We start from the raw sequence: 12,788 nt of genomic DNA on the forward strand, positions 1-12,788 counted from the left end.
TCTCTAAAATAAATAAATAAATAAAATGCTCTTTTAAAGGTTGGGCTGGAGAGATGGCTTAACAGTTAAGGCACTTGCTTGCAAGGCCAAAGGACCCAAGTTTGATTCCCCAAGACCCATGTAAAGCCAGATGCACAAGGTGGCACATGTATCAGGAATTCATTTGCAGTGGCCCTCTCTATCTGCCTGTTTTTCTCTCTCAAATAAATAAATAAAAGCACATATCTTGGCATGATGGTGCACACCTTTATTCCCTTAAGGTCTGAACTCAAATACATAGGCATGCCCATGTGCAGAAAAGCAAAGGTCACCCTGAGACTACATAGTGAATTCCAGGTCAGCCTGGATTAAAGTGAAACCCTACCTCAAAAAAAACAAAAATAAAAAAATAAAAAACAAAACAAAAGAAACAAATATCTTCTAAAAAAAGGTTGAGTGCTAGCCGGGCGTGGTGGCGCACGCCTTTAATCCCAGCACTCGGGAGGCAGAGGTAGGAGGATCGCTGTGAGTTCAAGGCCACCCTGAGACTACATGGTGAATTCCAGGTCAGCCTGGGCTAAAGTGAGACCCTGCCTCGAAAAAACCAAAAAAAAAAAAAAAAAGGTTGAGCATTGGAACCAGGTGGCACCAAGTGTCCGTTTCACTGGGTAACTAGTGGGAGGTGTACAGGAAGTTGTATGCTAGCATTGATCCATCATGTTGCCATGGAAATAGCAGATACAAACACAGCCCATTGCATCCTGTCACAACACCACTGTTGTGGAAGGTTCTAGAACAGTGGCCAAATTATGATAAGGTTCTTTGCAAAAACCCGAATAGTCTTTGTTTCCTGAGGTCACACCATGACCACCCTGCCCTAAAACTAAATGCAAACATTTGTTTGTTTTGGTTTTTCACCTAGGTTCTTGCTTTGCCCAGGCTAACCTGGAACTCACTCTGTAGTCTCAGGCTGGTTTTGAACTCACAATAATCCTCCTACCTCTTCCTCCCCAGTGCTGGGATGAGAGGCATGCACCACCACACCCAGCTAATAACAATACATACTTTTTTGTTAATTTTTTTTCTTTGGTTTTCCAAGGTAGGGTCTCACTAGAGCTCAGGCTGACCTTGAATTCTCTATGTAATCTCAGGGTGGCCTCGAACTCATGATGATCCTCCTACCTCTTAATTTTTTATTTAATTCAATTTATTTATCTGGGGGGGGTAGTTAGAGAGTGAATGAGCACACCAGGGCCGCCACCCACTACAAATGAACTCCAGATGCATGCTCTACTTTGTGTGTCTGGCCTACTTGGGTACTGGGGAATTAAACCTGAGTTCTTAGGCTTTGCATGTAATCACCTTAATCACTAAGCAATCTCCCCAGCCCTTCTAATAACAGTATTTTTAAAATATTTTATATTTTTATTTAATTTTTATTAACATTTTCCATGATTTAAAAAAATCCCATGGTAATACCCTCCCTCCCCCCAAAAATATTTTATTTTTTATATATTTATTTGACAGAGAGAAAGAGGGAGAGAGAACGGGCATGCCAGGGCCTCCAGCCACTGCAAATGAACTCCAGATTACATGCGCCCCCTTGTGCATCTGGCTAACGTGGGTCCTTGGGAATCAAACCTGGGTCCTTTGGTTTTGCAGGCAAGCACCTTAACTGCTAAGCCATCCCTCCAGCCCAATTGTGTTTTTTTTTTAATTTTTATTAGCATTTTCCATGATTATAAAAAAATATCCCATGGTAATTCCCTCCCTTCCCCCCCCCACACTTTCCCCTTTGAAATTCCATTCTCCATCATATTACCACCCCATCACAATCATTGCCCAATTGTGTTTTTAAAAGCCATGCACATAATATTTAGGGGGGAGTTGTTTGGTTTGGTTTGTTTTTTTTTTTTTTTTGAAGCAGGGAACTCATGCTGTAGTGAAGGCTGACCTCAAACTCAGGGCAATTCTCCTGGGATCACAGGTGTGAGCCACTCCTCCCAGCTGGGCAAAACATTTCTGTGTTGACACATAAAACAGCTGCAAATCAGTTCCAGAAAGTTACAGAGCATTCTTTCCTGAGTTGAGAGTCCCTCAAGACATATGGAAGCCTTAAAAGCTGCCAGCAACAGTTACACTAAGTCCAAGACCAACACCAGGGGGGGCAGAACAACCCACTTACAACCCACCTAGAACACAACCCACCCGGGGAAGCCTGGGCAGCCCCCTTCAGTATTTACAAATTCATTGACTTCCTAGATTTATTTGAAACCCAAAAAAAATCCTGCTGTAACCACAGTTCCGAGATCTGGGGCTTGCTGCCTTACCAGACAAACTGGGAGATAGTGAATGGGGAAGGGAAATCATTTTGACCAGAACTGGAGATAGAATTTTTAGTTTCTCTCCATCTTTCCTGTAGCAATGCTACAGTCTTCTAGAAACTATGAAATAAAAGCCGGGTGTTGTAGCACATGCCTTTGGGAGGCAGAGGCGGAGGTTAGGAGGGTTGCCGTAAGTTTGAGGCCAGCCTTGAGACTACATAGTGAATTCCAGGTCAGCTTGGACTAGAGAAAGACCCGAAAAACCAAAAAGAAAAAAGAAGAAATATCAGGAAATTTGAATATGTAGATATAACTGTGAGACAAGCCATCATAACTTTCTGGGGAAGGGGTCCCCTCTGGGTGCAAAGGCTTTGGGGTATTTAGACCCATCAGAGAATTTTCTAGAGAAATGTAAATTCTTTTGTCTGTTTCTGAGACAGGGTCTCTGTAGCCCAGGCTGTCTTGAACTCACTGCCTCCTGGCAAATTCCAGCTAGGAACAAAATGGGGAAGAATTTGGCCCCCAAACCATTCAAACAAGGTCCAGGAAGGTGGCGCTGTGCCATCTTGTTCCTACTGCCGTTCTGGAAACCGTTGTCCTCGCCAGGGTACATGCAGTGCCAGTCAGTCTTCCCGTGTTTGTCCATTCTTGTTGGATGCTGTCACTGTCTCAGTTGTCAGTGCTGAAGCGCCACCTAGTGTTAATCAACTTCTCCTTCCAGGGAGGTTTGTTTCCTCCCACCTCTGCCTCCCTAGTGCTGGGATTAAAGGTGTGTGCCACCACGCCCGACTAAGCCCTCAATTTTTTTTTTTTTTTTTAGCTCTCTCTTTCTCTTTTTATTTATTTGAGAGAGAGAGAGAGAGTGATAGAAAGAGGCAGACAGGGAGATAGGGAGAATGGGCACTCTGGGGCCTTTAGACACCATAAACGAACTCCAGACACATGCACTACCTTGTACATCTGGCTTACATAGGTCCTGGAGAATCAAACCTGGACTTTTTGGCCTTGCAAGCAAATGCCTTAACCTGTAAGCCATCTCTCCAGCCTTAATCTCTTTCTTTAAATATGTGTGTGTGTGTGTGTGTGTGTGTGTGTGTGTGTGTGTAATTTAGGGCTGGAGAGATGGCTTAGTGGCTTAGCAGTTAAGGCACTTGCCTGAGAAGCCTTAGGACCCAGGTTTGATTCCCTAGAAGCCACAAAAACCAAATGCACAAGGTGACACATGCGCACAAAGTGTCTCATTCACACATGGCGGCACACATTGCTGGAGTTTGTTTACAGTGGCTAAGGCCCTGGCCTGACCATTCTCTCCCTCCCTCCCTCCCTCCCTCCCTCCCTCCCTCCCTCTCTCTCTCATAAATAAAAAATAGTTATTTGCAAGAGAGAAAAAGATAGACAGAAAAGAAAATGGACATGCCAGGGCCTTCAGCTGCTATAAACAAACTCCAGATGCATGTACCACTTTGCGCACCTGGCTTCACGTGGGTACTGGGGAATCGAGCCCAGGTCAGTAGGCTTTACAGGAAAGTGATATCACCATAACCACTGAGCCACATCTCCAGCCCCCGTGTTCACGTTTTTGAAGACCTGCCCAGGGTTATAGATGAGCTTTTAGCTAATAGGCAGTATAATTCTCCTTTGAGGGTTGCACTCACATGACCTCCTGCTCTGTCCCTCACAGCCATGCTGCGGATGGTCTCTGCTGTCCTCCAGTTTGGTAACATCGTTCTGAAGAGAGAGCGGAACACGGATCAAGCCACCATGCCTGACAACACAGGTAGAACCCGGGCTGCCCCGTGGAGAGAGTCCCCTCTTGGCTTCTGCCTTCCACCGAGGATCCCCCTTGATTTCATGTCTTTTTCAGAGGCCTTCTGCTCAGCATGCTGCCAGGCTTTGGGGGGGTGTGTTTGTGTGCACATATGCATGCATGTATGTGTGTGTGAGGTGCATGTTTGTGCATGCATGTAGATGCTGTAAGGTTGATATTGAGTGTCTTCCTCAGTTGTTTTCTAGCTTCGTTTTTTGTTTGTTTTTGGTTTGGGGGTTGTTTTTGTTTTTTTGAGGTGGGGTCTCACTATAGCCCAGGCTAAGCTGGAACTCACTATGTCGTCTCAGGCTGGCCTTGAACTCATGGTGATCTCCTACCTCTGCCTCCTGAGTGCTGGGATGAAAGGTTTGAGCCACCACTTCTGGCTCACCTTAGTTTTGTTTGTTTGTTAGTTTTGTTTGTTTCAAGGTAGGGTCTCACTCTAGCCTGGGCTGATCTGGAATTCACTATACAGTCTCAGGGTAGCCTCAAACTCACAGTGATCCTGCCTCCTAACTCTGCCTCCTGAGTGCTGGCATTTAAAGATATGTGCCAACATGCCCAACATTTTTTTAAAAAATATTTTATTTTTCTTTCTTTATTTGAGAGAGTGAAATGGGGGAGGGGTGAGAGAATGGGTGCTCCAGGACCACCAGCCACTGCAAGCAAACTTCAGATGCATGCATCTGGCTTACATGGGTCTGGGGAAATCAAACTTGAGTCCTTTGGCTTTGCAGGTAAGTGCCTTAACCACTTAGCCATTTCTCCACCCCCCTAGTATTTTTTAAATTAATTTGTTTATTATTTATTTATTTGCAAGCTGAGAGAGAAAGAGAGATAGAAGAGAGAGACAAAGAATGGGCATGCCAGGGCCTCCAGCTGCTGCAAACAAATTCCAGACACATGTGCCACCTTGTGCATCTGGCTTTATGTGGGTACTGGGGAACCAAACCTGTGTCATTAGGCTTTGCAGGCAAGTACCATAAATGCTGAGCCATCTCTGCAGGTCCCCAACCTTAGTTTTTGAGACAGTCTCTCATTAACCTGACACTCACTGATTCAACTAAACTAGCTAGCCAGTGATCCCTAAGTATTCTCTTATCTCCTCCTCCTCAGCTGTGGGATTACAGGCATGTGCTGTCAGCTTTAGCATGGGTGGGGGCAACCCAAACTCAGCCTTCATGCTTGCACAGCAATCATTTTACTTATACAGCCAGCTCTCCAGCCTATAACTACCAGGATTTTCTTTAACAGCATGGAACTTGAACCAGGTGTGGTAGTGCACTCCAGCACTAGAAAGGTGGAGGCAGGAGGATCATGAGTTCAAGGTCATGTTGAGCTATATAGCAAGTTCAAAGCCAGCCTCAACTTCTGAAGTGCTGGGATTACAGACACCAGCACACTTGGCAAATACTCCTTTCATTTATTTATTTATCCATTCTGAGAGAGAGAGAGAATGGGCACACTAGGACATCCAGACACTGCAAACGAACCCCAGACACATGTGCCCACTTATGCATCTGGCTTATGTAGGTACTAGGGAATCAAACCTGGGTCCGTAGGCTTCACAGGCAGACACCTTAACTGCTAAGCCATCCCTCCAGCCCAATATTTCTTTTTTAAAAAATAGAAATACTGCATGAGAAGGAAAATACTTAGTAGCAGAGGCCAGTAAGTTAAAAAGGAGATATAAAGGGAAGAGAAAAGGAAGGGAGGAGGGTACTTAATAGGTTGGTATTGTATATATGTAAGTACAATGATTGAGATGGGGAGGGAATATGATGGAGAATAGAATTTCAAAGGGGAAAGTGGGGGGGGGTAGGGAATTACCATGGGATATTTTTTATAATTATGGAAAATGTTAATAAAATTTGTGAAAATTTTTTTAAAAAAGAAAACAATAGCTGTTTCTCCTTTTTCTTCCTTTTTGTCCATTTTTCTGAGACAATCTCATATAGTCTAGGCTGATGTCAGATCACAACATAGCTGATACTAGCCTTCCTGCCTCGGCTTCCTGGGTGCTAGAATAACAGGTGAAGGGTTGTTTTGTTTTGCTTTGCTTTGTTTTGTTTTGAGAGAGAGAGAGAGAGAGAAAGGCAGAGATAGCGAGAGAGAATGGGCATGCCAGAGCCTTTCAGCCGCTGTGAACAAACTCCAGATGCATGCTCCCCCTTGTGGAATTGAATGGCATTGCACGTTTGCGTCACTTGAGTCTGGCTATACATGAGATCTAGAGGATTCAAGCAGGAGTTCTTAGGCTTTGCAGGCAAGCAACTTGACCGCTAAGCTATCTCTCCAGCCCAAGGGTGTTATTTTTAAGCCGCTGAGTCACTCTGCAGCTTCTAGGAGTAAAAGGAGGAAGAATAGACAGACTGGGCCCATGAGACCTGGCACATCTGGGGTGGTGGGTGCCTACTCTTCCCCTTCCCTCTGCATTTGTTGGGTTGTTGCTCTTGTTTCTTTTTTTTTCTTAATATTTATTTATAAGCAGAGAAAAAGAAGAGACAGAATGGGCATGCCAGAGCCTCCTACAAATGAACTCCAGATACATGTGCCTTCTTGTTCATCTGGTTTATGTTGGTACTAAGGAATCAAACCCAGGTTGTTAGGCTTTGCAGGCAAGCACCTTAACCACTGAGCCATCTCTCCACCCGTGTATTGTTTCTTTGTGCATTTGTGAGACAAGATCTCATTGTAACCAAATCTGACCTTGAGCTCCTCCTGCCTCTACCTCCTGCATGTTAGGATGAGAGTATCAAGCAGACCGTTCACAATCACGATCCTGAGGTGACCACTGCCCTGTTCTTGGGGCGTCTCTCAGCAGGCTGTGCCCTACCTGCAGGCCCATTTGAATGTAGACAATCACAGAAACAGTCAGCCTCATGCCTCTCTGCACCATTTATAAAGCTCTAGTGTTGCCGTCAGCTCCATGTTGCTGGGACGAACATCCAACCAAAATAGTTTATGGGAGGAAGGGATTTATTTCAAGATTATAGATTCAGGGGAAGTTCTATCACTGGCAGAAGAAGTTGGCTCACTTTCACAGATCCAAGCAAAGAGAGAAATGCACCCAAACAGCCAGTAAATACTGAAAAACAGCAGACAAGCGGGAACAAGAGAACCTAAACTGCTCTTTCCACACCTTTGGGCTAGAATCAGATCCGCCCAGTGACAACTTCCCCCACCCTACCCCACCTCACCCTACCCCCCTCAATCGGGGATCTGCCTGCTAGGGGTTGAAGTTGCAAACTCTTTTTTTTTTTTTTTTTTTTTTTGGTTCTTCGCGGTAGGGTCTCACTCTAGCTTAGGCTGACCTGGAATTCACTATGTAGTCTCAGGGTGGCCTCAAACTCATGGCGATCCTCCTCTCCTCCCTTCGCCTCCCTAGTGCTGGGATTAAAGGCGTGTGCCACCACACCCACAAACTCAGTTTAAATAAAGCACCTGCGTCTCTCAGGCCAGACCTTCTAACTACCACATCTGACAGTGCTGAAAATGTGGGGAAATGGGGCGTCCATTCCAGCCCACTCACGGTGCTCAACAGCACCCCCTTTGGCGATGGATGGGCTTTGCATTTGTTCTTTACAAAATTGCAGGCTGGTGTTAAAACTGCTTCAACTTGTTTTATTCCCCTTAAAGTGCTAAGAGTAACTTTGTGTGGGTTGTAACTAAAATGCTACATGGATTTATTTATTATTTACTTATAAGCAGAGAGAGAGTGAGAAAAAAAATGGGCACGCCAGGGCTTACTGCCGCTGTAAACAAATTCCAGGTGCATGTGCCACTTTTTGCACCTGGCTTTATGTGGGTGCTAGGGCATAGAACCTGGGCCATCTGGCCTTGTAAGCAAGTGTCTTTAACCACTGAGCAATCTCCTCAGCCCCTTTATTTTGTGGGGTGTTTTTTAGGTTATAAGTTTTATTAGGTTATAGATAGAACTTAAGAAAAAAGAAGACAGAGCTCATGCCTAAGAGGGAGCATGCATGGTGTTCCAGGAATATGTGGGGCCCAGAACTTCAGAGAAATATGAGATGCAGAGTTCTTGCACAAGGAGGCAAGAAGGTATCTGAGAAGTCCCTTCTTTGAGAAAAAAAAAATTAAGAGAGAGAGAAAGAGAAAGAAAGAAAGAGCAAACCAGGGCCTCTAGGCATGGCAAACAAACTCCAGATGCATGTGCCACCCTGTACATCTGGCTTACGTGGTTACTGGGGAATTGAACTTGGGTCCTTAGGCTTCGTAGGCATAAACCATCTCTCTAGCCCTGTTTTATTTTATTTTTCTATTTTAGAGAGAGAGAGAGACACAGAGAATTGGGGCATCAGGGCCTCATCCACTGCAATCGAACTCCAGATGCTTGTCCTACCTAGTGGGCATGTGCAACCTTGCACTTGCCTTACCTTTGTGCATCTGGCTAAGGTGGGATCTGGAGAGTCGAACATGGGTCCTTAGGCTTCGTAGCCCAGACTGGAGTCAACTCACTGTCTGCCCAAGGATGACCTTACTCCTTATCTCCTGCTTCTGCCTCCCAAGTGCTGGAATTATAAGTGTGAACCACCATCCCTGGTTTAGCAGCCCTAGGAATGGAATCAAGGCCCTTGTGCATGCGAGGCAAGCCCTCGACCAACCAAACTACAGCTCTATCCCTTCTTTGGTTTCCCAAGACTGCCTCACGTAGCTCAGGCTGGGCTTGAACCCACTGTGTATCCCAGGTAGGCCTTGAACTCCTGATCCTCCTGCCTTCACCTCCTGAGTACTCAGATGACAGGCATGTATTTCCACACCTGGCTTTGTTGCCATTTTCATGAATTTCTTTCCAGGCATATTTTCTCCTTTTCCTGCCAGAGCGTGTGAGCGTTCCTGCCGTGGAAGTGGCAGATGCTTGGAAACATTCTTAGTTACGGGTTTAACTCAGAGTAGAAAGCAGCAGCACACCTCCCACGCGGCCTCGCCCTTCCCCGCACAGACACACATCTCTTTAACGTTGTGCTATCTAGCCATTTGTCTACGCTGGGTTTTCTTCATAAAAATAAAGCATACGCCAGGCGGGTGGCATAGGCTTGTGATCCTAACACTCAAGGCTAATCCAGTAGGGATGAAAGTCAGAGGCTAGCCTGGGCTACATAGTGATTACCTGTCTTAAACACAGCAAAACCTTTTTAGGGCTGCGGAGATAGCTCAGAGTTAAGGAGCTTGCCTGCAAAGCCTAACAACCTGGGTTCAGTTCCCTGGTACCCACATAAAGTCAGATGCACAAGGTGGCACATGCATCTGAAGTTCGATCGTAGTGGCTGGAGGCCCTGGTACACCCGTTCTCTCTCTCTCTGTCTCTGTGTATTTGTCTCTGTTCTTGCAAATAAATAAATAAAATGTTAAAAATATATAGTTGGCTGGGTGTGGTGGTGCATGCCTTTAATCCCAGCACTTGGGAGGCAGAGGTAGGAGGATCACCTTGAGTTTGAGATCACCCTGAGACTACATAGTGAATTCCAGGTCAGCCTAGGTTAGAGACCCTACCTTGAAAAACAAAATACACACACACACACACACACACACACACACACACACACATACACACACTTGGGCTGGAGAAATGGCTCAGTGGTTAAAGAGCTCTCCTGTAAAGCCCAAGGGGCTGGGTTCAATTCCCCAGTACCTTTCAAGCCAAATGCATGAGGTGGTGCATGTATCTGGAGTTTGTTTGTAGTGGCTAGAGGCCCTGGTACACCCATTTCTCTCTCTCTCTCAAATAAATTATATTTTTATCTATTATCTATTTATTTATTTGAGAGAGAGAAAGAGGCAGAGTGAGAGAAAGAGAGAGAAAGAATGGGCACGCCAGGGCTTCCAGCCACTGCAAACAGACTCCAGATGCATGTGCCACCTTATGCATCTATCTTATGTGGATACTGGGGAATCGAACTGAGGTCCTTTGGCTTTGCAGGTATGTGCCTTAACCACTAAGCCATCTCTCCAGCCCTATAAATTTGATATACATACACACACACACATACGTACATACATACATGCATGCCCAGCATAGTAGTGCATGCCTTTAATCTCAGTACTCAGGAGGAAGAGGTAGGAGGATCATGGATTGCAATAAATTCAAGGCCACCCTGAGACTACATAGCAAATACCAGGTCAGCCTGGACTAGAGCAAGACCCTGCCTGAAAAATCCAAGAAAACTATAAATGTATATATGTATGTATGTAAAGGGTTTTCAAATATATACATACATATATATGTGTGTGTATGTATATGTGTGTGTGTGTGTGTGTGTGTGTGTGTGTGTGTATTAGAGGCTGTGGATATAGCTTAGTGGTTAGACTGCTTGCCTGATAGGTACAAAGCCCTAGGTTCAAACCTCAGCACTACATAAATTGGACACGTCTCAAAAACAAACTTTTTTTTAAAAAAAAAAAGTGTATAATGCATATTTTAATGTATTTTAGGTAAATTTAGAGTTAAATTAGAAAATAAGGTTTTGTCAGGTGTGATGACACATGCCTTTAATCTCAGCACTTGGGAGGCAGAGGTAGCAGGATTGCTGTGAGTTCAAGGCCACCCTGCGATTAAGTGGTGAATTCCAGGTCAGCCTAGGCTAATGTAAGACCCTACCTCAAAAATCAAAAAAAAAAAAAAGAAAGATTTAATATATTATTTTTTTTCTATTTTATGAGCTCTTCCCTAATATAATTTTTCCACATTATTAGTAAAAATCTTCAAACATACAGAAAAATGAAAAAGGCCTCTTTTTATTTTTTTTTTTTTTTTTGTGGTAGGGTCTCACTCTACCCCAGGCTGACATGGAATTCAGTGTGTAGTCTCAGGGTGGCCTCGAACTCATAGTGAGCGTCCTATCTCTGCCTCCCAAGTGCTGGGATTAAAGGCATGCACCACCACGCCTGGCTTTTCTTTTTCTGTGTGTGTTTGTGTGGATTGGTTCATGTACATGTGGAGGCCAGAGGATAACCTTGAGTTACCCACTACATCTGGCTTTATGTGGGTACTGGGGAATTGAACCTGGGACCTTTGTTTTATAGGCAGGCACCTTAAACACTAAGACATCTCTCTAGCCCCCACCTTTTTTTTTTTCTGAGGTAGGATCTCCCTCTAGTCCAGGGTGACCTGGAATTCACTATGTAGTCCCAGGTTGGCCTCAAACTCAAGGTGATCTTTCTACCTCAGCCTGCTGAGTGCTGGGACTAAAGGTGTGCACCACCATGCCCAGCTTTTTCTTTCTTTTTTGAGATAAGGTCTCCTGTAGCCAGATTGGGCTTGAACTCCTGATCCTCCAGCCTCACCTGTGGGAAAAGATTTACCTAAAAACACTCCTTTCTTTGTTTACCGAAGGGGTCCCTTCCCTGTTCCATATTCCAGTCCCCAGCCATCAAGCTTCCTGTGACTGACCTTTGCTCCTGCTCAGGACTGTCTGGCTGGCATCTCTCCAGTTCCCACAGAGAACATGGCTGCTCCCCAGGAGCACACACGCTTTCAGGACCAACACAGGCAGAAGAATCCATCTCTGCTCCCCATGTGAGCTGAGCAGCGCTTCTGTCCCACTTGGTACTGATCCAGTCTTGTCCCCTCTCACCCTCAGCTGCCCAGAAACTCTGCCGCCTCCTGGGACTGGGGGTGACCGACTTCTCCCGTGCCCTGCTCACACCCCGCATCAAAGTTGGCCGAGATTACGTGCAGAAAGCCCAGACCAAAGAGCAGGTAGGTGGGATAGGCAGCTGCAGCTGCAGGAGCAGCCAGTCAAATGGGCAGTGGCTCTCTAAAAGGCTGCCGGCAATTCTCACACCGAACGGCATCTGGACTGGAAGCTGTCATCAGAAGAAAGAGCAGGCCCTGGTGGGGCTCAGGTGGTGGTAAGAGAAATGGAGAGTCAGGAGATGAAGAAGCAAGGTGCTGCTAGCCAGCCAGGCCTCCATCAAGGAGAAAGGTTGTGTCCAGGAAAGTTATCTTCTTGAGGTGAGACCCATATGTCAGTGCAAAGGCCCTGGGGCTGGAGTAAGCTTGAAGTGAGGACCATTGGGGAGGCCAGTGAGGCTAGAGCAAGAGTCAGTGAAGCCATGTTTAGAGGTGTCGGCAGAGAGCAGCTCATCCAGGGTCTTGATGAGCCACAGTAAGGAGGTGCTGTGAGGGTCCAGGGAAGGGCTTCGTTTCATTTGTCCTTTTTATATAATGAATCTCTTGGCTGCTGCAAGAATTAGGCTCTTCAGGGTTTGATCTCACTATGCGCCCCCACCCCACAGGCTGACTTTGCTCTGGAGGCTCTGGCCAAAGCCACTTACGAGCGCCTCTTCCGCTGGTTGGTCCTGCGGCTCAACCGTGCCTTAGACCGCAGCCCCCGCCAAGGCGCGTCCTTCCTGGGGATCCTGGACATCGCTGGCTTCGAGATCTTCCAGGTGTGCGCTGGGGCTGCGGACACCCTCTCCCGGCCGGTGCCCATATCCTAGACCCCACTTATGCCCCTGTCCCCGCAGCTGAACTCCTTCGAGCAGCTATGCATCAACTACACCAACGAGAAACTGCAGCAGCTCTTCAACCACACCATGTTCGTGCTGGAGCAGGAGGAGTACCAGCGCGAGGGCATCCCCTGGACCTTCCTGGATTTCGGGCTCGACCTGCAGCCCTGCATCGACCTCATCGAGCGCCCGGTAAGCCCGGGGCG

General features: G+C 46.2%; 1 protein-coding gene across 4 annotated transcripts in view; it reads left to right on the forward strand.

The window, feature by feature from the left end:
- Myh14 (myosin heavy chain 14) overlaps positions 1 to 12,788 on the forward strand; it is a 100,603-nt gene that overhangs the window by 34,470 nt on the left and 53,345 nt on the right. For all 4 annotated transcript variants that reach the window (XM_045133405.1, XM_045133406.1, XM_045133407.1 and 1 more), the window contains exons 11-14: positions 3,985 to 4,080; positions 11,712 to 11,830; positions 12,370 to 12,522; positions 12,601 to 12,774. In XM_045133405.1, the coding sequence (XP_044989340.1) occupies positions 3,985 to 4,080; positions 11,712 to 11,830; positions 12,370 to 12,522; positions 12,601 to 12,774 (542 nt within the window). The remainder of the gene's footprint in view (positions 1 to 3,984; positions 4,081 to 11,711; positions 11,831 to 12,369; positions 12,523 to 12,600; positions 12,775 to 12,788) is intronic.

Source organism: Jaculus jaculus, chromosome 14 (genome assembly GCF_020740685.1).
Source record: "Jaculus jaculus isolate mJacJac1 chromosome 14, mJacJac1.mat.Y.cur, whole genome shotgun sequence".
NCBI lineage: Eukaryota > Metazoa > Chordata > Mammalia > Rodentia > Dipodidae > Jaculus > Jaculus jaculus.